Here is a 19392-nt window from a genome sequence, read left to right on the forward strand (position 1 = left end):
ATTAATTTATTCCTAATGGATCATTCTGATCAGCATATAAACATAATCTAGTATCTCTCTTCCTAAAAAAACAAAAAATCCTCTCTTGAGCCTACCTATCCCTAATAGCTACTGCTAATTTTTTCAGCCATCATTCAAAGTAAAACATCTGGAAAAAAGTTTTCTAAATCCACTTGGTCACATTTCTGTCCCCATCTTACTCTGTGTGATAGCAGCATTCCACACATTTGGTCACTTAAGCATTATCTTTCTTTGGAAACTTTTTTTCCTTCTGCCTTTCTTTCTACTTCACTGGCTCCTCCTTCTCAGGCTCTTAACTGGCTACTTCTCCTCTGTTGCATCTCTAAATATTGGGTAGCCTTTATCAATACTATCTTGCTAACAATTAAAAAATGAAATACAGTAGCATTTACAATAGCACCAACAATTTAATTTATTAAATAAATTTGTTTATTTTAGGAATAAATTTAATTTAAAATAGAGGTTGGGTATGGTGGCTCACACCTGTTAATTCCAAAACTTTGGGAGATCAAGGTGGGAAGATGCTTGAGCCCAGGAGTTTGAGGCCGCAGTAAACCACGGCTGTACCACTACACTCCAGCTTGGGTGACTGAGCAAGACCCTGTCTCAAAAAATAAAATAAAATAAATAAAAAGGAAAAATATCTCTACATTGAAAACTACAAGACATTGGTGAAATAAATTAAGGAGGATTCAAATTAATGGAAGGTTATACCATATTCATGGATTGAAAGACACAGTATTATTAAAAGGTTAAATCTTCCTAAATTGATCTACAGATTACATGAATCCCAAATTCTAGCAGGTTTATGTGTTTGTGAGAAAGAGAAAATGGGTAAGCTGATTATCAAATTTATATAGAAATGCCAAGAACTTAATAGACAACGCTACAATCTTGAAGATAGGCAAAACTTGAGAATTTAAATTACCAGATACCAAAAATTATTATAAAGCTATCAAAATTAAGACAGTGTGTTGGCTGGGTGTGGTGGCTCACGTCTGTAATCTCAGCACGTTGGAAGGCCGAGGCGGGCGGATCACCTGAGGTCAGGAGTTCAAGACCAGCCTGGCCAGCATGGTGAAACTCCGTCTCTACTAAAAATACAAAAATTGGCTGGGTGTGGTGGTGGGTGCCTATAATCCCAGGTACTTGGGAGGCTGAGGCAGGAGAATTGCTTGAACCTGGGAGGCGGAGGTTGCAGAGAGCCAAGATCTCATGATTGCACTCCAGCCTAGGTGACAAGAGTGAAACTCTGTCTCAAAAAAAAAAAAGACAGTGTGACAGTGTGCTACTGATACAAGGATAGACAAAGAAATCAACAGAACAAAAAGGACAATTCGGAAACAGACCTCACATATAGTAAACGTACCACCGCAATTCAGTGGGGGAAAGGATGGTCTTTTCAACACATGGTATTGTGTCAACTAGATATCTATTTGGGGGGAAAAAAAATGAACCTTAACCCCTACCTCATACCACACAAAAAAATTAATTCAAGATGAATAACAGAAAAACATAGGACAACGTCTTCACCACTTTTAGGGAGGCAAAGATTTATTGAACAGGACATACAAAAAAAGTATGGTCTCATCCAGTTCCATGGTTTCAAATCTCATCTACTCTTAAATTTCTATTTTAAGTCCTGACCTTTGACCTAAACTCCAGACTAACATATCCAGGTATCTACTTGCTATCCCACTTGAATGTCCAAGAAGCATGTTAAATAATCTCAAAAAGAACTAAATCTATCTCTTGATTTCCCTTACCCCATTCCTTCCCCTCCCAATCTTTCCTTTCTCCATTAATAGCACTACCATCCACTTAGTTACTCAAACTGAAAACCTAATAATTATCCTGGAATCCTCCCTCTCTTCCCACATCATTACATTCATAAATCTGTCAAATCTAACAACTGAGTCCATCTACTTCTTTCCAGCTCTGCTGTTTCTACCCTAGTGCAAACCCTTTCATTTCTCAACAAACTACTGCACCAGCCTCTTAACAGGTCTCCTTGCTTCTTAAATCCCTAATGTCTATTCTCCACATAGCAACCAAAAATGGTCTCTTAAAAACAAATCAGATCACGTCACTCCCCTGCTTCCATTCACACCTAAAGTATATCCTCCTTGCTATGACCTAAACAACCCCTGAATGATATAACCACTGCTGACCTCATTTCATACCACTTTTCCCTTTATCTAAGGTCTGTTTTAATAATTTTCATTTGTTTAGAAATGGGTCTCACTATGTTGCCCAGGCTGGAGTGCAGTGGCTATTCATAGGGATAATAGTAGTGCCCTACAGCTTTCAACACCTGGCCTCAAGCAATCATCCCACCTCAGCCTCTTGAGTAGTACCTTCATAATTTTTAACATAATTCACTATTACTATATGTTCATATGGCCATTATATAAAGTAACTAATTTTTATCTTGAGCCATTGGCTCTGGATAAATTTTACTTCACTTTACTTACTTACTTCATTTAAAATAAAATAGAAATATATTTCTAAATATATTCTAAAAATAGAGTATTTTGGCCAGGCATGGTGGCTCACACCTGTAATCCCAGCACTTTGGGAGGCCGAGGCGAGTGGATTACTTGAGCCCAGGAGTTCAAGACCAGGCTGGGCAACGCAGCAAACCCCCATCTCTACAAAAAATGCAAAAATTAGCTGCGCATGGTGGCGTGTGCCTGTGGTTCCAGCTACTTGGAAGGCTGAGGTGGAAGGATCGCTTGAGCCTGAAGGTGAAGGTTGTGGCTGGTATCTTGCTACTGCACTCCAGCCTGGGCGACAGACAGAGACCGTCTCAAAATAATAATAATAAGCTAACTATAAATGAAAAGAGAGAGCAAAAATTAATTTCAAAAACTGGGCAACAAAGTGAGACCCTGTCTCTACAAAAAGTTTTTTTTTTTTTTTTTTTTTTGAGATGGAGTCTCGCTCTGTCACCCAGGCTGGAGTGCAGTGGTGCGATCTCGGCTCACTGCAAGCTCCGCCTCCCGGGTTCATGCCATTCTCCTGCCTCAGCCACCCGAGTAGCTGGGACTACAGGCACCCGCCACCACACCCGGCTAATTTTTTGTATTTTTAGTAGAGACGGGGTTTCATCATGTTAGCCAGGATGGCCTCGATCTCCTGACCTTGTGATCCGCCCGCCTCGGCCTCCCAAAGTACTGGGATTACAAGTGTGAGCCACCGTGCCTGGCCAAAAAGTTTTTTTTTTTTTTTTTTTTTTAAATTTAGCTGGGCATGGTGGTACATTCCTGTAGTCCCAGCTACTTCGGAGGCTAAGGTGGGAGGATCACTTGAGCTCAGGAGGTTGAGGCTGCAGTGAGCCAAGATTGCACCACTGCACTCGAGCCTGAACAACAGAGTGAGAACCTTTCTCAAAGAAAAAAGAAAAAAAAAAGAATATTTCACTCACATGAAATAGAAATATATTTCTTTTAACAGGAGTATTAGGTTTAAAATTAAACTTTTGAAATTACCTTTTAAATTTATCTTTTTTGTCCTTTAAATCATCAACTTCATTGTGTGTGAACAGATCAGCTATACGTGTGAGAAGATTTGCATTAATACAGTTCATGTTGCATGGGGTAGCTACTATGGCATTCATATTTTTGTGGCAATACTGAACACACTGTTCAACCTAAAAAATCATAGAAAATAAATGTTGAAAATAGTAGCATGAAGGACAATGTCATAGCAATACCTTTCAAAGATAAAATTCATTAAAAGTCTAATCCATATATTGCTAGGCACTAACTGGGTTTTGCCTGTTTGACTTAATCTATACTGTTCCAAAGGCAATCTGGCAGGTCAAATTTGTAACAACATATATACATACCTAAAAAATTATTTTCAACCTTCTTTAGAATATTTCAAATAATAATAATGCATCTTTTAAAACTGTGGCAGGTATAAATCTTAGTCTATAAACTCAAGTATACAGAACATGTGAACTTTTTTTTTTTTTCCTGAGATGGAGTCTTGCTCTGTCACCCAGGCTGGAGTGCTGTGGCATGATCTCAGCTCACTGCAACCTCCGCCTCCTGGGTTCAAGCGATTCTCCTGCCTCAGCATCACTAGTAGCTGGACTTACAGGTGCTCGCCACCACGCCTGGCTAATTTTTGTATTTTTAGTAGATACAGAGTTTCACCATGTTGGCTAGGCTGGTCTTGAACTCCTGACCTCGTGATCTACCTGCCTTGGCCTCCCAAGTGCTAGGATTACAGGCATGAGCCACCGCGCCTGGTCTGTAACTTCTTATAATTAAACTTAGTTAGAACTTTAAGCCTCCTTTTCCCTGGGTGGCAGAAACAAAATTTCAGTCAATTCAGAATCTTCTCAGTTGTGTTGGGTTTGCTCTCTTCCTTCCATCCTCTCTCTACAACCTGAGGTATATTTATTTACTTTAAAAGTAAAGAGAGGATAATCATGTATTCTTCCAAATATTTATGCTTATGGCATAAAAATTATCCTTTAGGGCTTAGATTTCAAAATTCAAAGGTTTCAAAAATTTCAAAACTCAAAAACTCATTTAGTCTCTGCTTTTTTTCTGTAACCCTTCCCTGAAGCAACTGATATCAGCTGGGCTTAATGGGGAAGAGCTAAGGAGCAGAAGGAATACAGGGAATTGGCCAAGCATAGTGGCTCACACCTATAATCCCAGCACTTTGGGTGGCTGAGGCAGGAGGATCACTTGAGCCCAGGAGTTTGAGACCAGCCTGGGTAACATAGCAAAACCACCCCACCCCATCTCCATTTAATTTTAAAAATAAAAGAATACAGGGGACTAGTACAAACCCCAAAGAATCAAAGAAACAACTTCACATTTGCTAACATAGAAAAGGAGTATTCTGGCTGGGTGGGGCAGCTCACACCTGTAATTCCAGCACTTTGGGAGGCCAAGGCAGGTGGATTGCTTGAGATTAGGAGTTGGAGACCAGCCTAGGCAATAAAGCAAAACCCCGTCTCTATAAAAAACAGAAAAATTAGTTGGGCGTAGTGGCATGTGCCTGTAGTCCCAGCTACTCGGGAGGCTGAGGTGGGAGGATCACTTGAGCTGGGGAAGCAAAGGTTGCAGTGAGCTAAGATCATGCCACTGCACTCCAGCCTGGGCGACAGAGCAAGACTCTGTCTCAAAAAAAAGAAATTATATTCTTGAATTAACAATTTTTTAAATTGTTTTTTCAATTAACAATAATTTTAGTAAAGTCTCAGAATTTTCTAGATACTTGAAGGAAAAGAAAGCATAAGTGAACAGAAGCACTTTGATTTTTTTTAAGTCAATACTTACTAGTGAATCCATTTTTAAAAACTCCGAAGAAATAAGAATTGAAATGACATTTCCTGGCTCTAAAAAAAAAAAGAAATTAGATTACCCTTTTGATGGGTACCCCAATCTCCTCTGAACAGGCTCCTTCTCACCTTAAAAGAGGACATTACTGGAATAAGAATAATTTAATACAACCTTATTATAGCTTATGGGTTAGATACACAAAATAAGGAAAATTCAATGTTAAAACTTAGGGTATGGAGAAAATGCACAATAAATTTACCCTGGCGTTAGATTCATATAAAGTAAAAAGACTCCAGCTAAAGATATCACATATGCAATCTTCTCCTTGACTAAATCAGGGAAAAAGATAATTGAGACTATAATTCATTGCATATACAAGTAATAAAAAATTTTTTTAAATGATTAACAAGAGCATTTGTTATTAGAAAAGCTACTTTAAAAAGAGTTCAATGCTTGTTATGAACAAATATTTAATCTTAAAAGATTCTGAAAGATAAAAAATTTACTACTGCAGAGTCCTAAACTTACTTCCTAAAGGCATAATGAGTGAGCTCTCAGGCATACAGAGAGGAAGGGGGATGCCGCCTGACGCTGTAGTTCAGCAAACCTGTCATCTCCCATGAGGTATGTTTAAGGAAAGAAAACTGTGTTTTGCATCATTTCAGTATTAACACAATTCTAAATAAATGACTAAGCAGACAATGGTTAAAATAAGTAATCCCAATCTGTCTCTAAATAACAACTCTAGATTCAAGGCTCTTTTTTTTTTTTTTTGAGATGGAGTCTCACTCTGTTGCCAGGCTGGAGTGCAGTGGCGCAATCTCTGCTCACTGCAACCTCTGCCTCCTGGGTTCATGACAGTCTCCTGCACTAGCCTCCCGAGTAGCTGGGACTACAGGTGTTCACCACCACACGCAGCTAATTTTTGTATTTTTAGTAGAGACAGGGTTTCACCATGTTGGCCAGGATGGTCTCCATATCTTGACCTCGTGATCCGCCTGCCTTGGCCTCCCAAAGTGCTGGGATTACAGGCGTGAGCCACCACGCCTGGTCAAGGCTCTTAAACACAAATGGTGACAGGAGGAAAAAGCTGGTGAAAAAGCTCTTCAGGAAATGGTAATGTACCCCATTCCAGTTAGGAACCAGTGGCAGGTTATTAGAAATTTAATTAAGCATTTTGGTAGTTTTCCTGGTTAGAAAAAAGACTTTTTTTTTGGGGAAATGTTTACATTTATAAACACTGATTTAAGGTCAAAGATAACAGAATGACTAGCTTTGCTGCACTTCTTTTTTTTTTTTTTTTTTTTTGAGACAAAGTTTCACTCCTTCCTCCAGACTGGAGTGTAGTGGCGCGATCTTGGCTCACTGCAACCTCCGCCTTCCGGTTTCAAGCGATTCTCCTGCCTCAGCCTCCCGAGTAGCTGGGACTACAGGCACCTGCCACCATGCCTGGCTTATTTTTGTACTTTTAGTAGAGACGGGGTTTCAACATGTTGGCCAGGCTAGTCTTGCCTCCTGACCTCAGGTGATCCGTCCGCCTCGGCCTCCCAGTGTGCTAGGATTACAGGCCTGAGCCAGAGTGCCGGGTTTTTGTTTTTTTTTTTTTAATTGAGACGGAGTCTCGCTCTGTTGCCAGGCTGGAATGCAGTGGCGCAATCTCTGCTCACTGCAACCTCCGCCTCCCGGGTTTAAGAGATTCTCCTGCCTCAGCCTCCTGAGTAGCTGGGACTACAGGCACACGCCACCATACCAGGCTAATTTTTTTTGAATTTTTAATAGGGACAGGGTTTCACCATGTTGGCCAGGCTTGCTGCATTTCTTTTACCTTTACTACACACATAAATATGGTGAATCAAATGATTTTTTTTCTCTCTACATGTTTTGATTTTTATTTCACACATACATATTATAGCTGGTTAGTCTGGAATCTCTGGATTCTGGCTGAAATTTTTGATTTAGCAATCTTGTAATTTTTATTTAAGGACCACTAGAAACCTCTCCTATTAATTTGATCACTAAAGAATACAATAAATTATTAAGTTTTTTCAAAAACTTTTACACTGTCAGCATAGATTTATTTTCCAATAAGAGTTGTTTTAATACTACTGTAAATAGCAATTCTAGTGCATAGAAAGACTATTAAACCACAAGTGTGATCATACAAGTATATGCCCATTGAAATATTACTCAGTAATTATTTTTATTACAGTAATTCTACTAGTAATACTAGTAGTATGCTATCATTTAGAACACTGGCTCTTGAACTTTTGATCTCAGGACCCCTTTACAGTCTTAAAAACTGAGGATCTTAAAGGGTTTTTCTTTATGTGGGTTGTATCTGCCAGTATTTATCACATTAGAAATTAAAATAGAGGAAATCAAAAAATATGAATTCATTTACAAAGAACAAAAAACCTATTACATGTCAACATATTTTTATTAAAATAACTATGTTTTCTTTTCTTTTTTTTTTTAGAAAGGGTCTCACTCTGTCACCCAGGCTGGAATGCGGTGGTACAATTTTGGCTCACTGCAGCCTCTGCCTCATGGGCTCAAGCAATTCTCATGCCTCACCCTCCCAAGTAGCTGGGATTACAGGTGCATGCCACCACACCCGGCTAATTTTTGTATTTTCAGTAAAGACGGGGTTTTGCCATGTTGGCCAGGCTGGTCTCCAACTCCTGGCCTCAAGTGATCCACCCACCTCAGCCTCTCAAAGTGCTGGGACTACCAGTGTGAGCCACCATGCCCTGCCTAAAATAACTACCTTTTCTAAAATGAAAAATATTAGGCTGGGCGCCGTGGCTCACGCCTGTTATCTCAGCACTTCGGGAGGCTGAGGCAGGCGGATCACCTGAGGTCAGGAGTTTGAGACCAGCCTGACAAACAAGGCAAAACCCTGTCTCTACTAAAAATACAAAAACTAGCAGGGCGTGGTGGCATGCGCCTGTAATCCCAGCTACTTGGGAGGTTGAGGCAGGAGAATCGCTTGAACCCGGGAGGCGGAGGTTGCAGTGAGCTGAGATCGCGCTGTTGCACTCCAGCCTGGGTGACAAGAGCGGACTCTGTCTCAAAAAAAATAAATAAATAAAAATAAGAGTGAAGAGTAGCACTGTTTGATATTTTTTGCAAATCTCTTCAATGTCTGACTTAATAGAAGACAACTGGATTCTCATTATCTGTTTCTGCATTCAATTTGTGGGTAACCTACACCAAACTTGACAAATGGTAGTTTCTTAAAGGTTAATTGCAATGTATCTGAACTGTATCAGTGAACTTTTCTGACTCCGTTAACAACAAAATTCTCTAATTTATCTTGCACTTTGCATGAATCTTTCACCCATGCATGACTTTTTGAAAATAAAATGCATTGGTTATTTGGAAAATGTTGGCTCAATGAGTTATACAGATATTCCAAATGTTGAAATACTTCATTGTGCAATATATTTAAAAATCACATTCATTAATATGACCACCAATCTCATCAGAAAAGTCAAGTATTGAGAAGCCTTCTGTCAAGCACATGGAAGCAGGTAAGTTTTCCAAAACTGTAATTCTCACTCGAAACCTTGAATTCTGTCACTGACAGCAGGTGACAAATGCTTTCAGCTTTCTTTAACTGAGCAGCTCATTTTCAAGAAAATGTCTGCCAAACACCTAAGTCTGAATTACCATTATTTCTTTGTCAGTTGTTCTCTCAAGGAAAAATGGTTCTCAATTTTTAAAAGAGCAGCTAATTTACCTCAGGACTGAAAACAATCGCACAAGTGCTTTTCCTCAAGAGAATCGTGTGTTGCTGTGCAGTAGGAGTGGACTTTCCATTTCATCACAGTAAAGATATGTATACTCAATGGTCAAGATTTAATAAAATTAGTAATTTTTACTGCTTTACCAAGGACATTCTTAAGTGAAACTAGATTTTTTTTTTTTTTCTTATTAACTATGTAATTATGTACTGCTAGTACAGTTCGGTGCCCCTGCCTTGATCTTGTCTAAAGCTTCAACAGTTTTACCCACTATTGCTTTTGTACCATCTGAGCAACACAGTGAGAAAGTCAAGTGACATCTTGGTATTATTATGCAAACTGCTTCGACCTTGTAGACCCTCTAAAAGGGTCCCTAGTATCCCACTGGTCCATATACCATATGTTGGGAACTGCTGATCTAGAGATCTGTTCATTTGCCATAAATTTACTATAATTTACTAAAAAAGATGAAGTTATCAGTTTCCTAAAAGGCTGTTACAAATATGAGCATAAACACCGGTGTCCAAACAATTTTCCACATTTCACTTTTGGCCTGAAGAAACTACCAGGTGACACACAAATTTCACTACAAAATAAGCAACAGATTGTTTTTTACCTAAAGTGGGCATCTCACAATCTTTATTCTCCTTAGCGTTCCTTTTAACATATTTTATCAACCAGTTGAAAATGTGAACGTCACAATGAACTGAAATGTCCACCTCTTCCCAGCGCTGGGCATCCATAGATAAATATTCAGCAAAGTACTTCATTTCTGATATCAAAAGATCTCGCGGGCAAGTAAAATCTTCTTTCAAGTTCTTTGCTTCATCACACACATGGATCACCATGTTTGGCCTTCATAAAAAATGTTACACAAAAATGAAATTATTAGAGTTTTAGAAAAGGCGCCAAGAATACTGACATCTAGTGAAGGCAAGAGAACAAGATGTTTTTGAAAATTCTGACCACAAATCAGTTTTATAGGGTCTTGACATTTTTCAAGTGTCTTGCTAGCCTGATCATATCTTAGATTATGACTAATTTTAGCAAATTACTGATGTAATAAAACAAAATACTGTTACTACAGGACTAATAATTTACACAGTTTGAAATTTCTTTTTCTTTTTTTCTTTTTTTTTCAGACGGAGTCTCACTCTGTCACCCAGGCTGGACTGCAGTGGCGCGATCTCGGCTCACTGCAAGCTCCGCCTCCTGGGTTCATGCCATTCTCCTGTCTCAGCCTCCAGAGTAGCTGGGACTACAGGCACCCGCCATGGCGCTCAGCTAATTTTTTTTTTTTTTTTTTGTATTTTTAGTAGAGATGGGGTTTCACCATGTTAGCCAGGATGGTCTCGATCTTCTGACCTTGTGATCCACCTGCCTCGGCCTCCCAAAGTGCTGGGATTACAGGTGTGAGCCACCACGTCCAGCCTTGAAATTTGTTTTTCAAGTTATACATTAAAAATAAAGTTTATGGCCACACGCGGTGGCTCACACCTGTAATCCCAGCACTTTGGGAGGCCAAGGCAGGTGGATCACGAGGTCAGGAGATCGAGACCATCCTGGCTAACATGGTGAAACCCTGTGTCTACTAAAAATACAAAAAATTAGCTGGGTGTGGTGGCACGCACCTGCAGTCCCAGCTACCTGGGAGGCTGAGGCAGGAGAATGGCGTGAACTCGGGAGGCAGAGGTTGCAGTGAGCCAAGATGGCTCCACTGCACTCCAGACTGGGCGACAGAGCGAGACTCCATCTCTAAATAAATAAATAAATAAATAAATAAAGTTTATAAAAATAATACCATTTCACAAAGAAAAATGAAGCAACACACTCTAATTCCTGTGAGGAACATAAAACAGCACTTTTACATGGCTATGGGTGTGGGAGAGAGATTATTATTAAATACTAAAATTTTCAGATTTTTTTTAAAAAGGAAAAATAGCTATAATTCTTCACTAAATAATCAAATGAAAAACTAGCATGGCTTTGTTATTTTTAACAGCAAAAAAGTTTGCTTCTAGGCATTCACATACATAAAATATAAATATATTAAATATAAATTAATAAATGTAGTTAAAAGCATTCCTAAGACTACAATGTACTTATTTCCATATTTAAACATAATTTAAGCACAAGTTTAAATGACACATCAGAGAGTCTGCTTCAAAAATTATCATCTCCTTGAATTTACTTTCTTTGAAAATTATGTCGGCTGGGCAAGGTGGCTGATGTCTGCAATCCTAGCACTTTGGGAGGCCAAGGCAGGAGGACTGCTTGAGCCCAGGAGTTTCAGACCAGCCTGGGTAACCTGGTGAAACCCTATCTCTACAGAAAAATTTTAAAAATTAGCCGGCATGGTGGTGCATGCCCGTGGTACCAGCTACTCAGGAGGCACAAGTGGGAGGATCACCTGAGCCCAGGGAGGTCAAGCTCCAGTGAGTTGTGATAACATCACTGCACACCATCCTGGGCAACAGAGTGAGACTCTGTCTCAAAAACAACAACAAAAAATTGTATCACCTCAAAAAGAAACATCAGTGTGATCTACATCTGTCTTCATGTCATTACAAAAGGAAGAGAATAGAGACACACTGTCCTACAACATGAATTTAATTGAATTGTGTGTTTAATTCACACATTCCTGATACAAAAAATGTACATTATTGGAGGGCCAGGCATGGTGGCTCACAACTGTAATCCCAGCACCTTGGGAGTCTGAAGTGGGAGGACTGCTTGAGCCCAGGAGTTCAGGACCAGACTGGGCAACACAGTGAGATCACGTCTCTAAAAAAAAAAAAGAATTAAATAAAATTGGGCTACCAGAAAAAGGATTATAATCAATGCTCTATCAAAGTCAAAAGAATTTAAACAAATTTTCACAAAATTGCTCTTCCAAAGAAATTATGGTCAAAGTATAAACAGGTAATAATTGACGTAATGAAACATAAACTTTCCATAGTTTTTTAGACTACAGTATAAAATATTAGATTATTTCAGTAAAAAATTTTTGGCAAATTTTTGTGTCACACAAACCAACCAATCAGTTAAAAATCTGTGTGAATACGGCCAGGCGCAGTGGATCACACCTGTAATCCCAGCACTTTGGGAGGCCGAGGCAGGTGGATCACTTGAGGCCAGGAGTTCAAGACCAGGCTGGCTACCATGGCAAAAGTCCACCTCTACTAAAAACACAAAAATGGGCATGGTGGCACACACATGTAGTCCCAGTTACTCAGGTGGCTGAGGCACAAGAATTGCCTAAGCCTAGGAGGCAGAAGTTGCAGAGAGCCGAGATGGAACCACTGCCCTCCAGCTTGGGTGACAGAGTGAGACTTTGTCTCAAAAGAAAACCTCCAAGACTGTGTCAATAAACTAAAAATAACTGAACTACACACTTTAAAAGGGTGAATTTTAAAAATTGTGGTTAAATATACATAAAGTAAAATTTACCACTTTAACCACTTTTAAGTTCAGTGGCATTAAGTATATTCACACTGTTGTGCAATCAGCACAATCATCAACCTGCAGAGCTTTTTCAAAGGGTTCATTTTATGATATATAAATTATATATAAAGCAAGCTGTTCTTGAAAATCTATAAAAAGTAAGATTTTCATAAAAATCCATGAAAAGTAAGTATACAAAGGAACTTTCAGAAATAATAAAAATATTCTGTGTCTGGATTTGGGTGATGGTTATATGGTATATCCATTTTTCAAAACTCATCAAAGTGAACACTTAACAATATTCAGTTTATTGTAAAAATAGGCAAAACAATACAAAACTATGAAAACTTGCAATACACTGAAAGACATTTTAATTTTAAAATTTTCTATAATGAGTAATTATGTTCAAATAGTCCTAATATACACATCCAATTTCTTTAGTAATGTTGGAGACTTAATGGCATAGAGTTTTTTTCCTTGGGTATTAAAATTTACTTTTAAAAGTTTTGTGTTAAGAGATATTACTTCTAATATTTATAAATATAAAAATAAAAATCTTTAAATAGAAAACTGTAATCCGATTTATAAATAATAACATGAATAAGTCATGTTTAGGTCAGTTCAACACATGAACTAAGCTGATTCCAGTAGTTTCAGCAATTATGCAATATGAAATTCCTACCTTATGGTAACCACCAATCATATATTTTATGAAGTTGATATTAATATTAAATCTTATCTAGCAAACAACCAGCCGCCTACCCTTCAGATTCTTCAGTCATTTCTCCACCATTATGAGTAGTACAATTTTCACTTTCTGAAGAACAATTCCTTGTGGAAGCTATACTATGTCTTCCTTAAATACAGAAACAAACACATACAAAAAAAAAAAAAAAGGTGGGTGTTAGTGTTTCTAGCTGAGAATGGGTTTTTATTTATTGAATGGTAATACTGTAAATGCATGGTTTCCAAGGCTAAAGATGGTACTTATCAGGGTGGCATGTTCCTTTAGTATTTCTAAAGATATATGGAAGAAACAGTACAAAAAATGAATCACAAATTGCTAATGTTAGAATAAGGATTTCAAAAAATACTAATATGGTGTGTACAAACAGGGATCAAATGTTCAAATGCCAACAGCATAGTTTTCTCTTTCTGAAGCAAATTTTTACATCAATACTCTGCTGCTGCTGAGATTAAAATAACTCGCTACACTCAGAGGATTTCTAAAACCAGTTATTATTCCCAATGTAATTGCAGAAAACATCTTTTACCCCACTACTGTGTCAGTTGAAGCTCTTGTTGACTAGAATAAAGAGTGGCTGTAGGCTCAGCACAGTAGCATGTACGTGTAGTTCCAGCTGCTCAGGAGGCTGCAGCAGGAGGATTGCTTGAGCTCAGGAGTTCAAGACCAGCCTGAGCAACACAGCGCAACCTCCATCTCCAAAAACAAAAAAAAAGAGTAGCTGTAAAAAAAAAAAAAAAAAAAAAGTAACATGAGAGACAAGCAAGAGTCTCTCAGGAAAAAGGAATATTAAGTAAAGGGCACAGGGCAAACTCCTCTAAAGTAAAGTAAAAGAATATTCATAGTTAAAAAAAAATACATGAAATTAACTAGGCCAGTAGATTAGAATAGAACATTTTCATACAGTAAAGTGGGTTTTTTTGGTGATTGTATTTGACCTATATTTTAACATTTAAAAATTTATTTTTTAAAATGTTTAAATTTTTTATAGACAGTGTCTTGCTCAGATACCTAGGCTGAAATGCAGTGGCTTGATCAAAGCTGACTGTAACCTTGACCTCCTGGGCTTAAGCAAGCCTCTTACCTCAGCCTTCCAAGTAGCTAGGATCACAGGTGTGCACCATCACACCCAGCTAATTTTTATTTTTTATTTTTTTGTAGAGACAGGGTCTTGCTATGTTGCCCAGGTTGGTCTTGAACTCCTGGCCTCAAGTGATCCTTCCACCTTGGCCTCCTAAAGTACTGGGATTACAGGTGTGAGCCACTGCATCTGGCCCTAAAACTTTTTTTAAAAAATAGCAAAGATAAACATAATTTTAAAAATTCAGGCCAGGTGCAGTAGCTCACGTCTGTAATCCCAGCACTTTGGGAAGCTGAGGCGGATGGATGGCCTGAGCTCAGGAGTTCCAGACCAGCCTGGGCAACACAGCAAAACCTTGTCTCTACAAAAAATACAAAAATTAGCCAAGCACGGTGATGCATGCCTCTAGTCCCAGCTACTCGGGAGGCTGAGGCAGGAGGATCTCTTGAGCCTGGGAGATGGAGGTTGCAGTGAGCTGAGATGGTGCCACTGTACTCCAGCCTGGGCAACAGAACAAGAACTTGTCTCAAGAAGAAAAAAACAACAAAATTCAGGAAGATACAACTATGAATACATTTCTCTATTAATGTTTATATTAGCCTTTAAACAAAGAAAGAAAAGTTGATTGGAATATATAATATTCTGCAGAATTATCATAAGGACAAGTACTACATTTTAGTTTAAAACCTTACCTGTTTTGGAAACTGCATCATGTCCAACTGGAGTCTCCTGAAATTCTCCATGTATGTCAAGAAGTGAGGATTTGATATATGTGGCTAAAGTTTCAACAGGACTCTCTCCAGCAGCCATTAGGGAATTATACTGGTTGTCAACAGGTGAGCTTCCACTGCTCTTTAATTCATCAAACCTTTTTGCACACTGTCATAATATAAAATGAAAGAAATAGAGGTTTGGGAATTTTTTTTTTTTTTTTTTGAGACGGAGTCCCACATTGTCACCCAAGCTGGAGTGCAGTGGCGTGATCTTGGCTCACTGCAACCTCCGCCTCCCGGGTTCAAGTGATTCTCCTGCCTCAGCCTCCTGAGTAGCTGGGATTACAGGTGCCTGCCACCACGCCCGGCAAATTTTTTGGATTTTTACTAGAGACGGGGTTTCACTATGTTGGTCAGGCTGGTCTTGAACTCCTGACCTCGTGATCTGCCTGCCTCAGCTTCCCAAAGTGCTGGGATTACAGGCGTGAGCCACCATGCCCAGCGGTTTGGGAATTTTTTAAATAAAAAATTGAGAAGATATTTTCTTGCCTTCTATTTGAAGATATTTTTCAACAATTACTTTTTGTAACCAAATATTAACCTGTAGAGTAACATCTAGAATATTTGTACACATTTCACTACGCAAAAGCCTCTAACTTCTATTTTTATATTTTAAAATTCAGGGTAGAGTTTTAACGTGCTTTAACTCAAAGGCATATATATTTATGCTCTTGTAAAACAAGGAAGACCACGCTGGGTATGGTGGATCATGCCTGTAATCTCAGCACTTTGGGAGGAAGTGGCAGAAAGATGGCTTGAGGCCAGGAGTTCAAGACCAGCCTGGGCAACGTAGTGAGACTCTGAGAGAGACTGTGAGATGCTGAGGTGGGAAGATCACTTAAGCTTCGAAGGTCGAGGCTGCAGTGAGCCATGATGGCACCACTGTACTCCAGCCTGGGATGATACAGTGAGAGATCCTGCCTCAAAAAAACAAAAACAACAACAAATATATATATAATATAAAATATATATTTATATATAAAATATATATATTATATACATTATATATACAATATATAAAATTTATGTAATTTGCATCTAGTCAAATTATACAGATGTCTATTCAGTGTTAATACATGCATTTGAATATGTAAAACTCAAATATTTTTCTCTCTCTTGGTGTTTCTTTAAATTGATGACCTTTTCTGAACATTTTCAGGAGATATTCTGGGGGGACTGTTATTTACCTCTTTCGGTGTTAATCCAGGCACGAGCCTTGCTATAGTTTCCCAGTTGATAGTCTGAGGGATTCCAATTAATGGATAAAGGATCATGTCCAATACCATTTGGTTATTATTGTTCAGGAAATTGTTGTTTTCTGAATATCCACGACTCATCTTTTGGCACTAGGGATAGGGAAGACAAAAAGCTTTATTTAAACCTGAAATCCAAATGTTTTCAGAACATTACAAATCAGTTATAATTCATTCCTAAGAATTATCTGCTACCATGTAAAGGAAAAATAAAACTGACCTAAAATAAACATAGTACAGCCTAAATCTCTTCACAAAAAAGGATTTGAATATTATGCATTGATAAATGGATGTATAAAAAGATGAAGAGATGAATAAATATACGATAAAAAGCAGAAAATATTTTTTATCTTTTTTTCTTTAGAGACAGAGTCCCCAATTTTACAAGATGAGGTTCAGAGATGTTAAGTAATTTTTACAAGATCACAGAGCTAAGAAGAGGCAGAGCAAGGATTCAAACCAAGTAAAAATGATTCTCAAATCCATGCTCTTTCCATTCCACACAAGAGGTATAGTATGGGCTAAGACAGCAGATTGGAAATAATGGTTTAGGGTCAGTAGGGACAGAGCCTAATATATTTTGAAGTTAGTTATGATTCAATTAAGTAATTTTGAAAGCTTCTGTTTGTGAGGTGTGGGGAGAGGGTTATGATATCAAATAGAAAAAGAAACTATGCATTCAAACATAAAACATTTGAGGAACTTTTTTACATCAATGTGTACGAGATACTTCTTACTTTATTCAAACATTTACTGAGCCATCACTATGTGCCAGGCACTGCATCTAAAGTTGGAACATTAATTTACAGATGAAAATAATGACAAAAGCTTTGACTAGTTATATCTATGATTCAGATGACACTGGATTCTGGGTTGGGAATACAATCTCCAAATATAAACTGTTCCTATGGACAAAAATGATCTATTTTAGGACAAGAGTACAAAGCAGAGATTCACTGACAGATCAGTACAATGGAAAAGGCAGCGTACACAGGAGTCTGAAGCTCTGATTGGAGTTTTGGCTCCACCACCTGCTAGCCAAGGCAAGTCATCAAACCTTTCTGAAATGCAGCAACAAAAGTAGGTGATGGTAATACCTCTGACTGACAGCGTAGAAAGAAATAAAGGGATTATTTTGTGAAAGCACTTTTAAAATGATAAAAGTATCTCACAAATGAGATGCTGCATAAATAATAGTATTTAGATTGTGCTGAGGGTTACGTGAAATATTTAAAACACAGCACAGGGGTCGCGAATGTGGTACGCTCTCAATAAATGTTAATTATAATTAGTACTATGTCATTGTTTACGTAAGACACTAGTAGAGGACATCAGCTGGTAGACAACATTAAGTTATCCTACATGTATTTGAATGAACATTAAAAGGAAACAAAAACAGAAAAACATTTAGCATACTAAAATCACAGCTTCCTACCAACCAAAGATGTACCTTGTTGAAGGCCAGAATAGTGGAGTGGTTAAGTGTGCAGACTCTGGAGTCAGACTGTCCAAGTTTGCATCCCAGTTCTACTACTTATGGCATTATCTGGTTCAGATTAGTTAATCTCTGTGCCTCAATTCCCTCATCTGTAAAACAAAGATAATAATAGTAGCTAGCTTACGTACTTGTGAGGATATATGGAAAGTGCTACCTGGCAAAGAGTGAGGACTACATAATGTGTGTAGCAGCACTACCACTCCAGAGATCCTCAGATTAAACAGATTCAAAAAGATTAATGTGACAGATAAAAGGAGAGACAGTAACATTCCAGTGAAGTATGCCACCAACAAAATAAGTAGAAAGAGTCAGCTACAGATTCTTACCCAGCTTTACCACTTCTAGCAGTGCAACCTATGGCTCCAGTGGTCTCAGCTATACTGTAAGGAAAATAATACCTAACCTTTGGAGTTACGGTGAGGATTAAATAATCCTATGTATAAAGCACCCGCACACTGTCTGGCATACAAAAGGTGCTCGTAAAATAATTTATTACTATTATTTTTCTCCTCTCTACTTTGGCCATTATTGGCACAAAAATTTCCAAGAATTAGTTTAATAACTGTAAAGCACTGCCTTGTGCCCAGTTGAAAACAGATTTTACAGAACTTCATTGTTTTTTAAAGAGTTGGTCATCTCAAAGTCAGATGAAAAAAGTGAGTGAATCTGAAAAGTAATGCCCTTTTGCATGTCCCAGGCTGAGTTTGATGAAAACAAGGGGAAAGAAGGCTTGAAAAAAGTCTTGGAAGAACCTTGGAAGGGCCCTGAGAAATTTCTGTTTATTTCTCTCTTTAACTCGCTGGATTATGATTTCTTTGAAGGGCTGGGCCTTCTACCTTTGATTCCCCAAAAGTGTGACCAGCAAGGCAGACACTGCCAAAATGTTTACTGAATTAATGAGAAGGTCACAAAACCTTAACAGACATTTAATGTATCCTTTGGAACTCACTCCAAACTGCAGGTTCACAACTCATTTAAACATTTAAATATAGATGGGGATGTGCAAAGATGGATGGGGATCACGTCCTGCTGGATTAATCAATTTAGTTTTGAATCTCTGAAAGACTTGGTTTCTCTCTAGAGAACAAAGCATTGATCTCTACTTGTTTGCCTAGTACTTGCATCACTTTTCATACCACACAATTTGGGAAGCATGTTAGAGCACATAGTGCGTTGTTGTTGTTAAGACGGAGTGGCGCTCCCTCTCTCATCAGGCCAGAGTGCAGCGGCGCGATCTCGGCTCACTGCAACCTCCGCCTCCCGGGTTCAAGCGATTCTCCTGCCTCAGCCTCCCGAGTAGCTGGGACTACAGGCACGCACCACCATGCCCTGCTAATTTTTGTATTTTTAGTAGAGACAGGGTTTCACCATGTTGGCCAGGATAGTCTCGATCTCCTGACCTCGTGATCCGCCTGTCTCGGCCTCCCAAAGTGCTGGGATTACAGGCGTGAGCCACTGCACCCAGCCAGGGCGTTTTATTATAATTTGTTTGGGCCTTGGTAGAAAACAATCTAAAATGGAATTC

General features: G+C 38.5%; 1 protein-coding gene across 7 annotated transcripts in view; it reads right to left on the reverse strand.

Moving 5' to 3' along the window:
* The window catches only part of SANBR (SANT and BTB domain regulator of CSR), a 74751-nt gene that overhangs the window by 53489 nt on the left and 1870 nt on the right, over positions 1–19392 (reverse strand). For 5 of the 7 annotated variants that reach the window (XR_010136180.1, XR_654202.3, XM_054547518.2 and 2 more), the window contains exons 2-8: positions 17820–17956; positions 16304–16462; positions 15036–15222; positions 13280–13373; positions 9690–9928; positions 5325–5383; positions 3513–3673 (exon numbers count right to left, since the gene is read on the reverse strand). Coding sequence is in view for 5 of the 7 variants with exons in the window: in XM_054547518.2 (XP_054403493.1) it covers positions 3513–3673; positions 5325–5383; positions 9690–9928; positions 13280–13373; positions 15036–15222; positions 16304–16453 (890 nt within the window). In the remaining 2 variants the exon portion in view is untranslated. Of the gene's footprint in view, positions 1–3512; positions 3674–5324; positions 5384–9689; positions 9929–11779; positions 11858–13279; positions 13374–15035; positions 15223–16303; positions 16463–17819; positions 17957–19392 lie in introns of those variants that run through there. The other 2 variants (XM_054547519.2, XM_054547520.2) reach the window with 2 other exon arrangements.

This window comes from Pongo abelii, chromosome 12, assembly GCF_028885655.2.
Source record: "Pongo abelii isolate AG06213 chromosome 12, NHGRI_mPonAbe1-v2.0_pri, whole genome shotgun sequence".
NCBI lineage: Eukaryota > Metazoa > Chordata > Mammalia > Primates > Hominidae > Pongo > Pongo abelii.